The sequence below is a fragment of the Mus musculus genome, chromosome 7, assembly GCF_000001635.26.
Source record: "Mus musculus strain C57BL/6J chromosome 7, GRCm38.p6 C57BL/6J".
Classification (NCBI taxonomy): Eukaryota; Metazoa; Chordata; class Mammalia; order Rodentia; family Muridae; genus Mus; species Mus musculus.
Window position 1 is genome coordinate 4,896,407 of NC_000073.6, and position 16,281 is coordinate 4,912,687.

Consider the following 16,281-nt stretch of genomic DNA (forward strand, 5'->3'; position numbering starts at 1 on the left):
AGTCCATAAAGCTATGGAGAGGAAGCCTAGGGTGGAGTGGAGTCAGCTGGGTGTCGGAGATGCCATTGAAGAGACAGATGCACTGTTCTTCTCAGGAGAAAGTCTTGCAAGTGAGTTTGCCTTTCTATACCGGTCACCACTCTCATAAGGGTTCCTGGAACACAAGCACTGTGGAACTGGGACAGCCCTTCTGTTAACTGAGATGGTGCCTAAGTGATTACCTGGTGTGTAGCATATACCGTGTGGATACGCTAGACACAGGATTTGTTTTCTTTCCTTTTTTTTTCTTAAGATTTATTTATTATTTATATGAGTACACTGCAGCTATCTTCAGACATACACCAGAAGAGAGCATCAGATCCAATTACAAATGGCTGTGAACCACCATGTGGTTGCTGGGATTTGAACTCAGGACCTTCGGAAGAGCAATCAGTGCTCTTAACCACTGAGCCATCTCTCCAGCCCCCAGGATTTGTTTTCTAACAGCATAATATTTGCCAGTGGATGGCATACTGTTCCATACTGTTCAGAACGGAATGTAAATTAAGACGAATGCTTTATTTCTGGAATTTTCTGTGTGGTATTTGAAGACCAAGACCAATTGTCTGAACTAAAACTAGAGAGACTATGGATTACATATGGAGGGAGAGAGGGAGGGAGGAAAAGAGGGAGGGAGGGAGGAAGTCACTGGATTTCCTGGGACATCTCAGATTCCAAATCCAAATTCTTTGGAGAGAGCGCGAGCTGACTCGGTGGACTGTCCTTCTCTATCCATTGATGTCTTTGTAGGATGATGAGTCAGCTGACTGAAGGATAAGCACTTGATCCTACTCATTATGTCTCCCAGCCCCCGGGAACCTGATACAGGAAACACAGGCCAGCATAGATCTTATCTCAAGCCTCTTAGGACTGGGTCTGCAGGTCAGAAATGCTGGCCTTGAAAACCAAAGACCACCTCAGATTTCATGGATGTGTGACACCCTCAAAGAGGATGTTCTCATTGAGGCAACCCCTCCCCCACCTCCATATCACTGTATTTCAGGGCCCCCAAGGCTCCTCCTGAGCTGGCATTTTCTCATTTGCTTGTTTGTGAAGATCTTCCTCCCCAGGTCTTCCAGGCATAATCTTGCTGGCTGCTACACTCCCAGACTCTACACATAAGTGCATCATGGGGACTCAGGACAGGGAAAGGGAGACTGCTACATGACTTTCAGCCCTCAAACCATAAAGCCAGCACCCAGCCGGCTTGATTTAGAGACACCGGAGCCCACCCCCCGACACCCCCCCCCCCCCCCCCGTGGAGCATTCTCAAACCACAAGCTTGTGCACGAAGGTCCTGCCTGGCTTGCTATGCACGCAGGTCCTGCCTGGCTTGCTAACCAGCGGCTGGGTCTGGGCTGGCCAGAGTATCCTCTCCTAGCCACTGGCAGTAGCCACTGCTTGCCAGCTCTGAGTCTGAGAGATCTGGAGCCCACCCCCTGCAGCTCCTTACTGAGGAACCCCAGGTCTCCCTCTGGATCTGAGAGCTGGAGAAGGACAGGGCAGCATGCCCACCCCACCCCATCACATCTCCTAAACCCAAGGATGCAGGACACAAGTACACACAGGAAGGTGAGACCTGCCCTGGTCAGGACAGATAGACTAGAGCATTTTGGGGAAATCCTAAGAGAGGGGAGGGAGGCATAATATCACAGGCCCACAATCCCAGCACTGTCTAAAAAGAAAAAAAAAAAAACAACCCAATAACCTACCATAAAAACTAGGTTTACGTTTTCTCCAATTCATACCTCTTACAAACTCAGAACTCTCCAGCTACATTGACCTGTCTTAGTGGCCTCAGAGTCCCACCTCAGGGCCTTGGCTGTGCAGTTCCTGCCCCAGGATCCATGCCTTCCTACAGCCTGATTCTGCTTAGCATTCCGCACCTTCTCTGGTCATGCAATGTCCAATAGTCCTCTCTCTCGGTCAGCCACATATTTTGTGTCCTAACGCTCATTCCAATCAAAAACTGGAAATTGATCTTGCTGTCTGAAGCTCTCTGCAGGTTCGTGTGCATTATGTACCCACAGAGACTGGGATCTTGTCTGCTTTGTCTGCAGAGTCTTAACACCAAGGCCTGGGCCTGATCCATAGCAATGCTCTGTGGAATTGAGAAACTGTTGAGACAGAGCAAACACCAAGCAAAGAGCAGGTGTGTTGTGTGTGTGAGAGAGAGAGGGAACGGGGTGGGGGACCCATCCACTGGGAAGGAAGAAGGGAAAAAGGGAAAATGAATGGCCAGAGATCCTCCCAGAGTTCTCAATCCTGTTCCTATGTGATATGCAGGAGATATGCAGGGGTTAGTCTCAAAGTGGAGAGCGATGGCCCTGGTTCTGGGAGCAGAGCTCTGGATTGTGGTTCACAGTGGGAGCCTGGGCTTGGTTTATTTTACACATTTATAGGGTTCTGGGCATGGAATCCTGGCTTCTTGCGTGTTAGCCAGGCACTCTACCAACTGCGCAATATTCTTACATCTGTCAGGAGCAGGGAGGTTGGCTGGGCCTGAGATGGGTTTGGCCTGTGTTGATTGGGTTTCAAAGGGCTCCCCAGCTGTCCAGGACTCCCTGAGGATCACAGGCATAAGGTGCCTCCCAACTGTCTACCCAACCACAGCCTAGAGCTGCAGGCTCCAAGCTGCCCCCTTGGGCTTTCTGGGGAGGGAGCAGAAGATTGGAGAACCTTGGAGCCTGTATTGGGGTTGGCTGTCCCTGGTCTCCTGGGCCCAGAGCATGAGAGATGACATCGGATGCCACCTGGGGGTTACCAGCAGGGAGAGTCTGGCAGAAGCTGTCAGGAGTCACCAAGGGACGTGGTGTAGGAGTGAGCAGAATGTCATCAAAGAGATCAAGGGTTGAGGTGTCTAGGGCAACTGGGCTCAGGCTGGGGCTGCCGTGGGGCGCTTCCATGGGGGCCTCTGCACACGCCACCCCCAGGAAGGGGGACGGAGGCGGCGGAGGTGGCCTTCGGAACGGTGGTCTCTGAGCAGGCGCTTTTTGAGACAGGATGGTCAGAGCCAGGTGCTGGGTGGCGGCTTCAATCTTGGCAAACTCCCTGGAGAGGGAGGGGAGGAGCGAGGGAGATAGGGAGGGAGCGAGGGAGGGAGGAGAGGAGGAGAGATTCAGTTGTTTTCAGTTGTATGCCTACAAAGACCCCTCTTCTGAGTGCCGCCCTCCCGGCTCTCCCTTCCCCACCCTGTGCTTCATCCGGAGATGAGTCTCTTCTTTTCAGGCCCATTCCCCCAACCCCCATTACCCGTTATTTTCCTGGCCCCCGCCTTCATTTCCTTGAGTCTGACAGGTTAATAGTCTTCCCTGGGAAGTTCTGATTGCTGTAGGGTTGTGCACCGCACAAGGAAGTTCCTTTAGCCCAATCCTGGGCACATCTTGACAGTGAAGATTTATCATAACCCTATTCCAGTATATGAAAATTTAATGTCTCGGGGAAAGAGAGCCTTTCCAATCAATAATCGCAAACGGGAGCCGTGGGCCAGCGGTGCACCGCCATATTGATAAGCGAGCTTTCTTCAATTCTGCCCACCCCCACCTGTCTCTTGCCAGAAGCTCCGATACTCTCCTCGCACTCCCGCCACCCTAGTGGTCACGTGGATGGATTTCACAAACAGCTGGGGCTGAATTGTGTTTCTCCGAATTCTCTTATTTCTAAAAATTAATTTTTGTTATTATCTTAACTTTTTTACATTTACTTATTTTGTGTGTGTGTGTGTGTGTGTGTGTGTGTGTGTATGCTCCCTCTACCTCCTCCCTCCCCCTCTCTCCACACCACACGTGACAGCTTTATGTGAGTTTCTGGTTTGTTTTTTTTTGTTTTGTTTTGTTTTGTTTTGTTTTTTTAATGTCTATGTATTTGTGTGAGTGTATCTGGATGACTGTGGAGGCCAGAGGAGGGATATAGACAGTTGTGAGCCACCGGGCATGTGTGCTGAGAACTGATCTCTGATTCGTTGGAAGAGCAGCAAGTTATTTTTAACTACTGAGCTATCTCTTCAGCCCTGTTCCTGGTATTTTACTCAGTAAGTCAGGCTTGGTTGCAAGTCCCTTCACTTGCTGAGCCATCTAGCTGTCCCATAGCTGCTAATCTGTATATATGTATATTTCTGTGGGAGTGAGCGTGGGTCGAGACCAGGAAACTTGAAAAGGCACAAGGTGGGAGCAATGAAGCTCCAAGGGCGGAAGACGCAGATGCAGGGGGTAGTAGAACGCCTGTGATGCAGCGGGGGAAGAGGAAGACTATGGGCGGAAGGCAAGTGAGGGTAGCGAAGGGGGAAAGGGGGGGACGGGGGGGGGAGACAAGGTGGGTGGGATCTATGTGTGTAGATTGGGTTGATCCCACCCACCTTGGGTTGATCCGAGAATTTCTGGACCTGCCAGCGGTTAAATAATGGCACAGACACTTATTAATATCTACAAGAACTTAGGCCTTTAGCTTGGGCTACCTCCCAGCTAGCTCATCTAATTGAATCTTAGCCACCACCCGCGTGGCTAGTTCTTTAAATCTCTCAGTCATCCGATTACCCGCTGGCAAATCTCTTGTCTTCTCCCAGAGACCACTCTCTCTGCCTGGAAGTCCCGTCCCGTCCCGTCCCCCCACCCCACCCCCACCCCGCTTCAGCTATTGGCCGTCAGCACTTTACTAAACCAATCAACAGGCCAGGGAGAGAAGGATGTTGACAAAATACTGAGGCAGGTAATGATCCAGATTAACAGTACCCAAATCCAGCCAGCACTCAGCTCTCTGATGGTACAGCAATCAACGTCAGACTGCACACAGCGTATCCCAACTGTGTGTGAAAATGCCAGAGGTGGGGCTGGAGAGATGGCTCAGTGGTTAACAGCACAGGCTGCTCTTGTAGAGGGCCCAGATTCCATTCACAGCAAGCACTGGGAGGTTTACAAGCATCTGTAGCTCCAGTGCCAATGGACCTGGCGCCCTCTTCTGGTCTCTGGGGGCACTGCACCCATGTGGTGCACAGACCCGCATACAGGCAGGCAGGCAGGCAAAAACATTCACATAAAATAAATAAATCTTTAGAAAAGGTAAGAAAATCCCATAAGGACAGCCGGGCGTGGTGGCGCACGCCTTTAATCCCAGCACTCAGGAGGCAGAGGCAGGCGGATTTCTGAGTTCGAGGCCAGCCTGGTCTACAGAGTGAGTTCCAGGACAGCCAGGGCTACACAGAGAAACCCTGTCTCAAAAAACAAAAACAAAAACAAAAAACAAAAAAGAAAGAAAATCCCATAAGGAAACCAGGTACTTTGTATACTAATTTCTGAAATTGAAATTTTAAAGCGTGGGAAAAGCCAAACCTGTGATTAAGTCTACACATAATCGACAAGAATGCAGGAGAATTAGAGGCAAGTTGTCTCAGGCTAGCTTTATATCCCTTAATGGCCGTTCATGGCAGGTGCAACAGCACACAGCTGTAGTCCCAGCACTTGAAAATGGATTTCAATGCCATCCTTGGCCACATACTGGATTTGAAGACAGCTGGACTATATGAGATTCCATGTCAGTAAAGATTCCAGAGTCAGAACAAGAAAGAGAGGGACACAGAGAGAGAGGGAGACAGAGAGAGAGACAGAGAGAGAGAGAGAGAGAGAGAGACAGAGAGAGAGAGAGAGAGAGAGAATACTAAATTATAATCCAAAATCAGCTGGGCACGAAGCTACACATATATAATGTCAATTCTCTTGGAGGCTGAAGCAGGAAGATTGGTGGGTGGTTGATACCAATCTGGCTGACATAGTGAGTACCAGGACATAGAAATACTTTATCATGGGGACTGGAGAGATGCCTCAGAGGTTAAGAGCACTGACTGCTCTTCCAGAGGTCCTGAGTTCAATCCCCAGCAACCACATGATGGCTCACAACCATCTGTAATAGGATCCCATCCCATGCCCTCTTCTGGTGTGTCTGAAGACAGCAACCGTGTAGTGTACTCATCATATATTTTACATAACAGCAAGATTTGCCATTTTCTGTTTGTTTTGAGATAGTGTCTTGTGTATAGCCCAGGTTAGACGTGAAGTCCTTGTGTAGCAGAGGAGGACCTTGAGTTCCCGATCCTCTTGGCTCATTGAGCTGACATGAAGTACACCCGTAATTCCAGGAGGTCGAAGCAGTTGGATCAGGAGTTCAAGGTCATTCTTTGTCATACAATTGTGTTTGAGGCCTGCCTGGAACACACGAACCCTTTGTTTTTAGCGAGAGAAAACGAGTTCAGTGAACTCAATGGCACTTGGGCTCTCCCAGATCTTTTATTTTTGAGCTCCCCATCTTTGTGCCCCCACCCGCTGGGCGCTATAATTACAGGCTGGTACCACCTTGCTTGCATTTATACAATGAAGATGAAATCTGTACTGCATTCACGCTGCTCCAAGGTTGGTGCAAAAGAGTTTCTGCTTAGTATTATTTCAACTTGAGGTTTGATATTGGAATACATTGTTAATAAATGTTGATATGTTAAAACATCATTTCAACTCAGATTTCTCACTTTACGTTGCTTTGCTGATTTATTATTTGTAGCTCGTGTAATTTATTATTTGTAACTCTTGTACTATGGAAATGGCAATGAATAAACAATAAACATCACTGATTTTTTGTTTTTGATTTTTAAAAATTTGTTTGTTTTGTCTTTTTTTGAGACAGGGTTTCTCTGTGTAGCCCTGGCTGTCCTGGAACTCACTCTGTAAATCAGGCTGGCCTCGAACTCAGAGAGATCTGCCTGCCTCTCCCCTCCAAGTGCTGGGTTTAGCTGCCTGGCCTGAGTGATTTTTTTAAAACTCGAGTACAAAAACAAACAAACAAACAAACAAAGCAGAGAAGCAGAGGAGACAACTTGTCACAGCAGTCATGCATCTGGCCCAGGAACTGGTAAGGAAGAAACAGAACCATGGTGACTCGAGACGTTGGGTTTGCAAGGTGTGGTGGCACAAAGCTCTGATCACAGTTCTCGGGAGGGTAGCAGGCACACCTCTGAGTTCGAGGCCAGCCTGGTCTACAGAGTGAGTTCCAGGACAGCCAGGGCTACATAGAGAAACCCTGTCTTGAAAAAAAAAAGTTGTTTTCTTTCTTTCTTTCTTTTGTTGTTTTTCAAGAAGTTTTAGGGACTGGAGAGATGTTTCAGCAGTTAAGAACGCTGATTGCTCTTCCAGAAATCTGAGTTCAATCCCAGCAACCACATGGTGGCTCACAACCATCTGTAATGGGGTTCAATGCAGTCTTCTGGTGTGTGTCTGAAGACAGCTACAGTGTACTTGTATAAATACAAAAAAATAAATCTTTTTTTTGTAAAACAATGTCCTTCTATACAACATAGAAAAAATTGTTGTTGTTTTTGTTTGAGACAAGGTCTCACCATGTAGCCTTGGCTGTCATGGAACTCACGCTGTAGACCAGGCTGGCCTCTACTCATAGAACTCCCTCTGCCTCTGCCTCACAAATGCGGGAATTAAAGGCAAGCAACACCACACCGGGCCCAAGAACTGTTTCTTTGGACTGTGGCATGCAATGAAAAGTGTGTTCTGGGGCTGGTGAGATGGCTCAGTGGGTAAGAGCACCCGACTACTCTTCCAAAGGTCCGAAGTTCAAATCCCAGCAACCACATGGTGGCTCACAACCATCTGTAATGAGATCTGACTCCCTCTTCTGGAGTGTCTGAAGACAGCTCAGTGTACTTTATACAATAAAAATAAATAAATCTTAAAAAAAAAAAAAAAGAAAGAAAAGTGTGTTCTACACAACAACAGGCAGTGGCCAGCTCAGCACATCCCAAAGCTAACGTGGAGAAAAAAAAAAAAGATCGTTCACTCACTGTTCAGTGATCTGCAGCCAGTCTGACCCCCTAAGCTTTTTCAATCCCAGCAAAACCATTACATCTGAGAAACATGCTCAGCAGATCCGTGAGATGCACCCAAAACGTCGACTCCTGCAGCTGGCACTGGCCAGCAGGAAAGGCCCACCTCTTTTCCGTGCCACTGCTGGACTTCTCGTGAAGTATCCGGTTTTCAAAAGTGGAAGGAATTGGGCTATGAGGCTTTGCCTTGTTGGCCATATTCACCTGACCTCTGGACAACTGACTGACACTTTTTCAAGGGGCTCCATATATGGCATTTAAAAAGATTTCTCTTTAATTAGACATATGGTCTGTATGTATGTGTGTGTGGGGGTGCGGGGGATATGTGCACGTGAGTGTAGTTGCCCATGAAAACCAGAAGAGGGCTTCAGAACTCCTGGAACTGCAGTTACAGGTAGCTGTGAGCCCCCTGACATACATATGTGCAGGGAACATATGGAAGAGCAGTCACCCCTCTAACCCTTGAACCATCTCTCTAGCCTCTCCGAGCTTGAATTTTTTAAAAAATAATTTATTTCAATTTTATTTTATGTGCATAGATATGAGGGCATCAGATCCTCCCCCCCCCCCCCAGAACCAGAGTTAAACTTGTGAGCTGCCATGTGGGTGTTGGGAACTGAACCCAGGGCCTCTGGAAGAGCAGCCAGTGCTGTTAACCACTGAGCTGTCTGTCTGTCTGTCCAGCTTAAATTATTATACTACAGGAATAATGATAAGAACCGTTACTTCTCTCTGGAAAAAATGTGTCGATTGTTATGATTCCTGTTTTAATTTAAAAGGTATTTTGTTTTGCACATACACAGCATATGTCAATTACAAAGAAACCTTAACATACCATATATGACAGTGGTTCTCAAACTTCCTGATGCTTTAATCCTTTAATGCAGTTCCTCATGTCATGCTGGCCCCCAACCAACCATTAAATTATTTCCTTGCTATTTCATAATGGTAATTTTTCTAATGTCAATATCTGATATGCAGGATAGCTTATATGTGACCCCCAAATGGGTCTGGACCTACAGGTTGAGGACCATTGATATACGGTGCCACTTGAGAAAGTAAGCTGTCCAGAGGCCGGGTAAATATGGCTGATGAGGGAAAAACCTCACAGTCCAACTCATTCCACTTTTGAAACTCAGATGTTTGATGAGCCTACTTATAACAATGTAAAATACATAGTTCAAAACTGCAGCTCCTTTCCTACTAATCTATAACACACACTTACCTTCCCATAATCCATCAGTCCCCCTACACCTACCCTCTCACCCTGTAGCCGAGAATGGCCGGGATGGAATGAGCAGCAATCCTCCTGCCTCAGCCTGTTGGGGTTAGAGGCCTGTGTTGCCACATCTGACCAGTGTTCACTATCTTGTACAACCAAGGCCTCTAATTAGCTCTAGGGCTTTTCATCCTCTCCAGAGGGGACCTCTTCCCTGTTAACCACAGCCTCTCTGCCGGTTCCGGCTGGCAGCTTTGTTGGGCTTCTCAATTTATGGTTCTGGCTAACAGCTGAGACCTACTTTGTCTGAAATCTTCTTTTCAAGGCTTATCCACATGGTGGTGCCATGCCCTCTCATCTATCTATCTATCTATCTATCTATCTATCTATCTATCTATCTATCTATCTATTTATTTTTGAGGCAGAATCTTGTTACCTAACCTGGCTGGCCTCTCACATGCTACATAAACTGGCCGAAAACTCGCAGCAGTCCCTCTGCCTCATCCTCAGGAGTGTTAAGATTACAGTCCCATGCCACAGTGCCTGGCTACAGTTATTTACTCGGGCCATTCTTGCCTTCGGTCCCCCCACACCTGGACTCAGGCTCTGTAAAGCTTTCATTGGCTTTGCTGAGTGATGGGTGTTGACTCAGCACAGAAAGCACACGGTAATGGATACAAAATGGTGCTAAAATCAGCCTGAGGTTTTCCCGGTGTCCACCCTGTGCCTCTTCCCAGCACCACTTACCTGCAGATCTGGTTGTGTAGAAACCTCCGGTGGTTGGGTCTGCGTTTGGAGGGCCGAATACGCCTGGGTTGCAGGGCCCGCAGCATGTGGGCCGAAGCCCCACTCACAAAGGCACACAGCTCTCGGGGTCCAGGCTCAGAGACCCCAGGGGCTGCAGGGGATCCAGGGTGCATGGCTGGTTGCTTAGGAGTCACAATGCAGATCAGAAATCACCCCACAAACCAGAGATGGGACAGGAGCATATGGCCTCAAGGTCTGGTGTTACAGAATGGGAAACCACCCTGGTAATTAAGGTAAGCCCTCCCGATGTGCCTGTCCCACTGCAGATGCTGGACTCTGATGACTGCAGGTGAGAGGCTCATATAGGAAGGCAAGGGGCAGGGAGGGGAGGGGGTGTTCCGCACATCTCTTACATGCCCAATTAACACATAGTTGGGCCTGGGATATAAAGCAGGGGCGCGTGGGTGCTGAGGCGGAGATAGGCTCTTAGAGATAGCCAATTAAGGGGACAAAAGCCTCTTTAGCAAGGCCGGGCTAGGCACAGAGTCAACCTCAGCGATTAATGTTGAGTGCCTTTGAAAAGGAGACGCGGGGAGGGGATCTCTGGTGGCTGGAAGAAGGATCCTGTCTCTGAGAGAGGTGCCAGAACCTCCGGGGTGGGTCAAGCACCCCACATAAGCCCATCACCCTCAGACTACCCCACCCCAAGGCCTACTTCTTTGTGAGGGGACCCGACTCTGGCGTCTGAATCCTGAGAACCATGCGGGAGCCAGGTTTCAGACTCCAGGGGTGGGGAGAACAGAACACGTCTGAGGCTGTCCCCCAAGGGATTCTGGGTTGTTTAAATAATTGTATACGTGTATGTCTGTGTGGGGGTGTGTGTATGTGAGTGCCACTTCGGATGGAGGGTACTGGATCTCTGACTGAAGGAGAGGCTGTGAGCCAAACTTGGCTTGGCTCCTGCTGTTGAGAGACAGGACCGGCCTCTGTGACAAGTGTCTATTTGGGGATAGTCAGGGTCTCCGATGCCCTGGTGCCTCTAGTTCCTTGAAATTCTTCCTGAATTAGGTCCCTCCATCTCTCCCACCTCTAAAAGTTCCTGATTCTCACTAGCTTCATGGCTGTCAATCTTCTTCATTCTTATACTGTCCCTGCCTGTGTACCTCGCCTGTCCTTCCCTGCTGTCTGTCCTTCCCTCTTCTCTAGTGTCTCTGATCCTGTCTTTCACCATGTTGGTCTTTTTTGGCTCCTCTCAGGGTCTCTTAGACTCCTTGTGTCTCTTGGGCTTTATTTCATTTCATTTTTGAGACAGGGTCTTATGTAATTCTTATGTTGTCAAGGCTGGCTTTCAACTTAAAATGTCAGGTCCCAAAGAAACCCAGGGCAAGTCTCCCACAATCCCTGTGGCTCCTCCCAGCACCTCCCACCCCTCCCACACCCCTAAACCTCTCCAGCCCAGGGCCCGGGCTTACCTTCTCTTTCTCCAGCTTCCTATATAACTCTTCCTATATAACTCTCCCCTGGTCCACAAGCTCTCTCGGTTCCCATGGGCTCTCCCTGTCCCCTCTATCCTTCCTTCTATTCCTCCCCCGAGCCCCATGGCCCTGTTTAGTCTGGATGCTTCTGGCTGTGCTCTCCCTGATATCTGCTATAAAACCTTCTCTTCAACCACATTAAGGAACAGTCAGGTCCTCAGGTCCTCATTTTCATTCAGTGGCTGGGAATGGCCCTGAAGTTCCTCACTCCTGCTGTGGCCTCTCTCTGTCTCTGTCTCTGTGTATGTGTGTGTGTGTGTGTGTTACCATCTAGCGATGAAGATGACACAGGTTCATTTTCTCTGCTGATTTAAAGAATTTAAAGGCAGAGCAGACCCACTACCAGGTCTCTTGAGGTCTCAGCAGAGCTATCATGTGATCCAGGGAAGGGGAAATCAGGGTCCCCTCATGAAGCCCTTAGTTTCATTAATAAAAGAATTAAGAAGGGCCTAGAGAGGTGCCTCAGCCTTTAATAGCACTGACTGCTCTTCCAGAGGTCCTGAGTTCAATTCCCAGCAACTACACAGTGGCTCACAACCACCAATAATGGGATCTGATGACCTCTTCTGGTGTTCATGAACACTCATGTACATACAATACATAAAATACATACATACATCATAGATACATACATACATACATACATAAAATAGCTAATCTCTTAAAAAAAAAAAGAATTAAGAAAAGACCTAATTGCCAGGCGATGGTGACACACACCTTTAATCCCAGCACTTGGGAGGCAGAGGTAGGTGGATTTCCGAGTTCAAGACCAGCCTGGTCTACAAAGTGAGTTCCAGGACAGCCAGGGCTATTCAGAGAAACCCTGTCTCGGGTGTGTGTGTGTGTGTGTGTGTGTGTGTGTGTGTGTGTGAACCCAGATGGAAACACAAGGACAATTTATTAGAGCTTAAAAAGAAAATCTCTGGGGGCTGGCAAGATGGCTCAGCGGTTAAGAGCATTGACTGCTCTTCTGAAGGTCCTGAGTTCAAATCCCAGCAACCACATGGTGGCTTACAACCATCCATAATGAGATCTGATGGCCTCTTCTGGTGTGTCTGAAGACAGCTACAGTGTACTTACATATAATAATAAATAAATCTGTCTTAAAAAACAAAAGAAAATTCCTGCCCAGTCACCAGAGCCAGCCCTTGCCTGCAGTTTTTGAACTAAGTGCTTCTGCCCACCCAGAGCAACTGATTCTAAGGCTTGACTCTAGCAATGGCCTTTGCAAATCTGAGCAAAGTACTCATCAGTGACAGCCTGGAGCCCTGCTGCCGGAAGATCCTGCAAGATGGAGGGCTGCAGGTGGTGGAGAAGCAGAACTTGAGCAAGAAGGAGCTGACAGCCGAGCTGCAGGACTGTGAAGGCATTATTGTCCGGTCAGCTACTAAGGTCACTGCTGTTGTCATCAATGCAGCAGAGAAGCTCCAGGCGGTGGGCAGGGCTAGTACAGGCGTGGACAATGTGGCTCTGGAGGCTGCCATGAGGAAGGACATCTTAGTCATGAACACCCCCAATGCAAACAGCATCAGTGCTGCGGAGTTCACCTGTGGGATGATCATGTGTCTGGCCAGGCAGATTCTCCAGGCGACGGCTTCGATGAAAGATGGCAAATGGGACCGGAAGAAGTTCACGGGACAGAATTGAACGGGAAGATACTGGGAATTCTTGGCCTAGGCAGAATCGGAAGAGAGGTGGCCACCTGAATGCAGTCCTTTGGAATGAAGACTGTAGGCTATGACCCCGTCATCTCTCCTGAAGTCGCGGCCTCCTTTGGTGTTCAGCAGCTGCCGCTGGAGGAGATCTGGCCTCTCTGTGATTTCATAACTATCTATACCCCTCTCCTGCCCTCCACCACAGGCTTGCTGCATGACAGCACCTTTGCTCAGTGCAAGAAAGGCGTGCGAGTGGTGAACTGTGCTCGAGGAGGCATTGTGGATGAAGGTGGCCTGCGGTCTGGTCAATGTGCTGGGGCTGCACTGGATATATTTACAGAAGAGCCACCACCGGGCCTTAGTGGACCACGAGAACATCATCAGCTGTCTCCACCTGGGTGCCAGCACCAAGAAGGCCCAGAGCTGCTGTGGGGAGGAAATCGCAGTCCAGTTTGTGGACATGGTGAAGGGGAAATCTCTAACAGGCGTCGTGAACGCCCAGGCCCTCACCAGTGCCTTCTCTCCACACACTAAGCCTTGGATTGGTCTGGCAGATGCACGCCTGGGCTGGCTCCCCTAAAGGGACCATCCAGGTGGTTACACAAGGAACATCTCTGAAGAATGCTGGGACCTGCCTGAGCCCTGTAGTCATTGTCGGCCTTCTGAGAGAAGCATCTAAGCAGGCAGACATGAACTTGCTGAACGCTAAGCTACTGGTGAAAGAGGCTGGCCTCAATGTCACCATCTTCCACAACCCTGGGGTCCCAGGGGAGCAGGGCAGCGGGGAATGCCTCCTGACTGTGGCCCTGACTGGTACTCCCTACCAGGGCACCACACCAATGCTGCAGGTGCTCAACGGAACTGTTTTCAGACTAGAGGTGCCACTATGCAGGGGCCAACCCCTGCTCACGTTCCCAGCTCAGCCCTCCAACCCTGTGATCGGCCTCCCGGCAGAGGCGGGTGTACAGCTGCTGTCCTACCAAACCTCCAAGGTGTCTGACGGAGAGCCCTGGGCTCTCCTCCCTGCTGCCCAGCCTGGAAGCATGGAAGCAGCATGTATTTGAGGCTTTCCAGTTCTGCTTCTGCCCATGGGGCTCAGAAGTCTCAGCCCCACAGGCTCTTCTGAAGAAACCCGCTCACTGTGACCTAAAGGGAGAGGGGATCCAGAACCAAGGCATCTGCCTGAACTAATATCTAGTAAAGACTCTAACTCAAAAAAAGAAAAGAAAAGAAGAAAGTCCCAGAGCAGGCAAGCTGTAAAGCTCACAGTTGTCAGGAGGAGGAAGAGGAGGAGAAGGGAGGGAGAAGATGAACTGGGAAGTCAGCCACAAGACAGCAGGTAGCCAAGCCACACAGCAGAGCAAGGAAGCCCAAAGCCATGGTGAGGACGTTTAAGAGCACACTCAGGCTCTGGCTAGAGTCTGATGGAAAAAGAAGAAAGGAAAAACAGTTATTTACTCCTTTCTAAGGAAGCACACAGACCCAGCTGAACCTGAGACTGCATCAGTGGGAGAGAATTCTGGGAAGAAAAAGTATATTATCTTAAAGTGAACCACCCTTTTGAGTGTAAGTCCCTGGAGGAGAGCCAGTGGCCAGGCCCTGCCCCCAGACTACTCAAACAACCATAAAGGCCATTTCCAGCCCATAGAGATGCAAGCAGCCAAGCTCTGTCCTACAGAGGAAAGGAAAGGGGAGGGGGAGCCCAAGAAGAGACCAGAGAATCCCAACAAGCCCAGACCACCTTAGAAAGTTCTGACCGTCCCACCCAGGAAATTCTATATGAAGCCCGCTTCCTGTCCAGTTCTTTGCTGCTTTTCACCTGAGCAGAGGCAGCCACCCTCTTGTGTCTTTCCCAGTAAATCTCTTATGTGAGTAAGATTTGATGTGTAGTGCAACTTTGTGGTATTTCTTGGCGCCTAACTTACAGAATAGCGGAACTGCAACACTTGGGTCAAGGAAACCTTTCCCCTCAGAGCTGTTAACACTTACACCTAGGTCCTATGGGTGGTTCCTTAGGGAGGCTTGTCTCCACGTCCAGATAAAGTCTATTTTTTACAAATCTTGGTAGGTGGGGGAAGGCTGGAATTCCTTGGTCCAGAGTTGCTGGAAGTGTACTCTCGGGTCTCTCCAGAGTCGAATGAAAGGCTCACACTCCCAGGGCCAGCCAGGGGTCACCACTGCTGTAGCTAATAGCATTTTTGCTAGCTCAGTTCCAGAAGTTGACCTGGATTCCTTGCTCCTAGCAGCCAAGAGAAACATCCACGAGCTCCTCTGTTTCCAAGCCATGTCCAGCCTGAGCACACAGCTTGCAACTTGGGGATGATCCGCCAGGGGGCGCGAAATATCTATACTGATGTTGGGTGGTCCAGCTCAAGGTCCCAGGCCCCCTTTTCTCCTGTTCCATTTGTGTGAGCATTCCCGGAACCCCCGTCACCCCACCCCCCACAGCCCCGTGTAATCTGAGGTCTCTCTAGTTTTAGTTTAGACAATCAATCTTGGTCTTCAAATACCACACGGAAAATTCCAGAATTAAAGCATTCGTCATCTTAATTTGCATTCTGTTCTGAACAGTATGGAACAGTATGCCATCCACTGCAGTTAGAAAACAAATCCTGTGTCTAGTGTATCCACGCTGTATATGCTACACCCCCACCCCCATCCCCGCCTCGGTAATCACTTAAGGCACCATCTCAGTTACCCAGTACCGGAGTGCTTGTATTCCAGGAAACTTGGAATTTTACCTGCTAAGGGTGGAGTTTCTATTGCTGTGAACAGATACCACGATCCCGGCAACCCTTACAAAGGAGAACATTTAATTGGGGCTGGCTTACAGGTTCAGAGGTTTAGTCCATTATCATCTTAGGAAACATGGTAGCACGCAGACAGACATGGTGGTGGAGGAGCTCAGAGTTCTGCATTCATTAGGCAGCAGGAGGTGAACTGGCTTGAGCTTCGGAGACCTTGAAGCCCACCCCCTAATGACACACTTCCTCCAACAAAGCCACACCTCCTCCAAGGCCACACCTCCTAATACTGTCACTTCCTATGAGCCTATGGAGGCCATTTTGTTTCAAACCACTACAAAGACCTTGAGTGGACCATGTATGAAGTTATAGAAGTGAAGTCTTCCACAAGATGGAAACCTGAGGACGTTGGAGAAACCAAGAATGTAGAACATTTGGTAAAGAAAAATATGTGGAGAAGAACCAGCGT

At 49.0% G+C, this 16,281-nt stretch overlaps 1 protein-coding gene and 1 pseudogene across 1 annotated transcript; one reads left to right on the top strand and one right to left on the bottom strand.

The window, feature by feature from the left end:
• Positions 1–539: 539 nt before the first annotated feature.
• Positions 540–11,311, bottom strand: Gm36210 (predicted gene, 36210). The gene is made up of 2 exons (NM_001370858.1): positions 9,879–11,311; positions 540–3,090 (listed from the first exon to the last, which is right to left on the bottom strand). Exons 1-2 carry the CDS (start codon positions 10,049–10,051, stop codon positions 2,574–2,576), a joined length of 690 nt encoding a protein of 229 aa, NP_001357787.1. The 5' UTR covers positions 10,052–11,311; the 3' UTR covers positions 540–2,573.
• Positions 12,537–14,281, top strand: Gm5320 (predicted gene 5320; annotated as a pseudogene).

Excerpts from the sequence above, each read along its gene's own strand:
- Gm36210 (NM_001370858.1), bottom strand. The coding sequence starts at position 10,051 with ATGCACCCTGGATCCCCTGCAGCCCCTGGGGTCTCTGAGCCTGGACCC. Across the intron at positions 3,091-9,878 it reads CTACACAACCAGATCTGCAG|GGAGTTTGCCAAGATTGAAG; the intron begins GTAAGTGGTGCT and ends CTCCCTCTCCAG.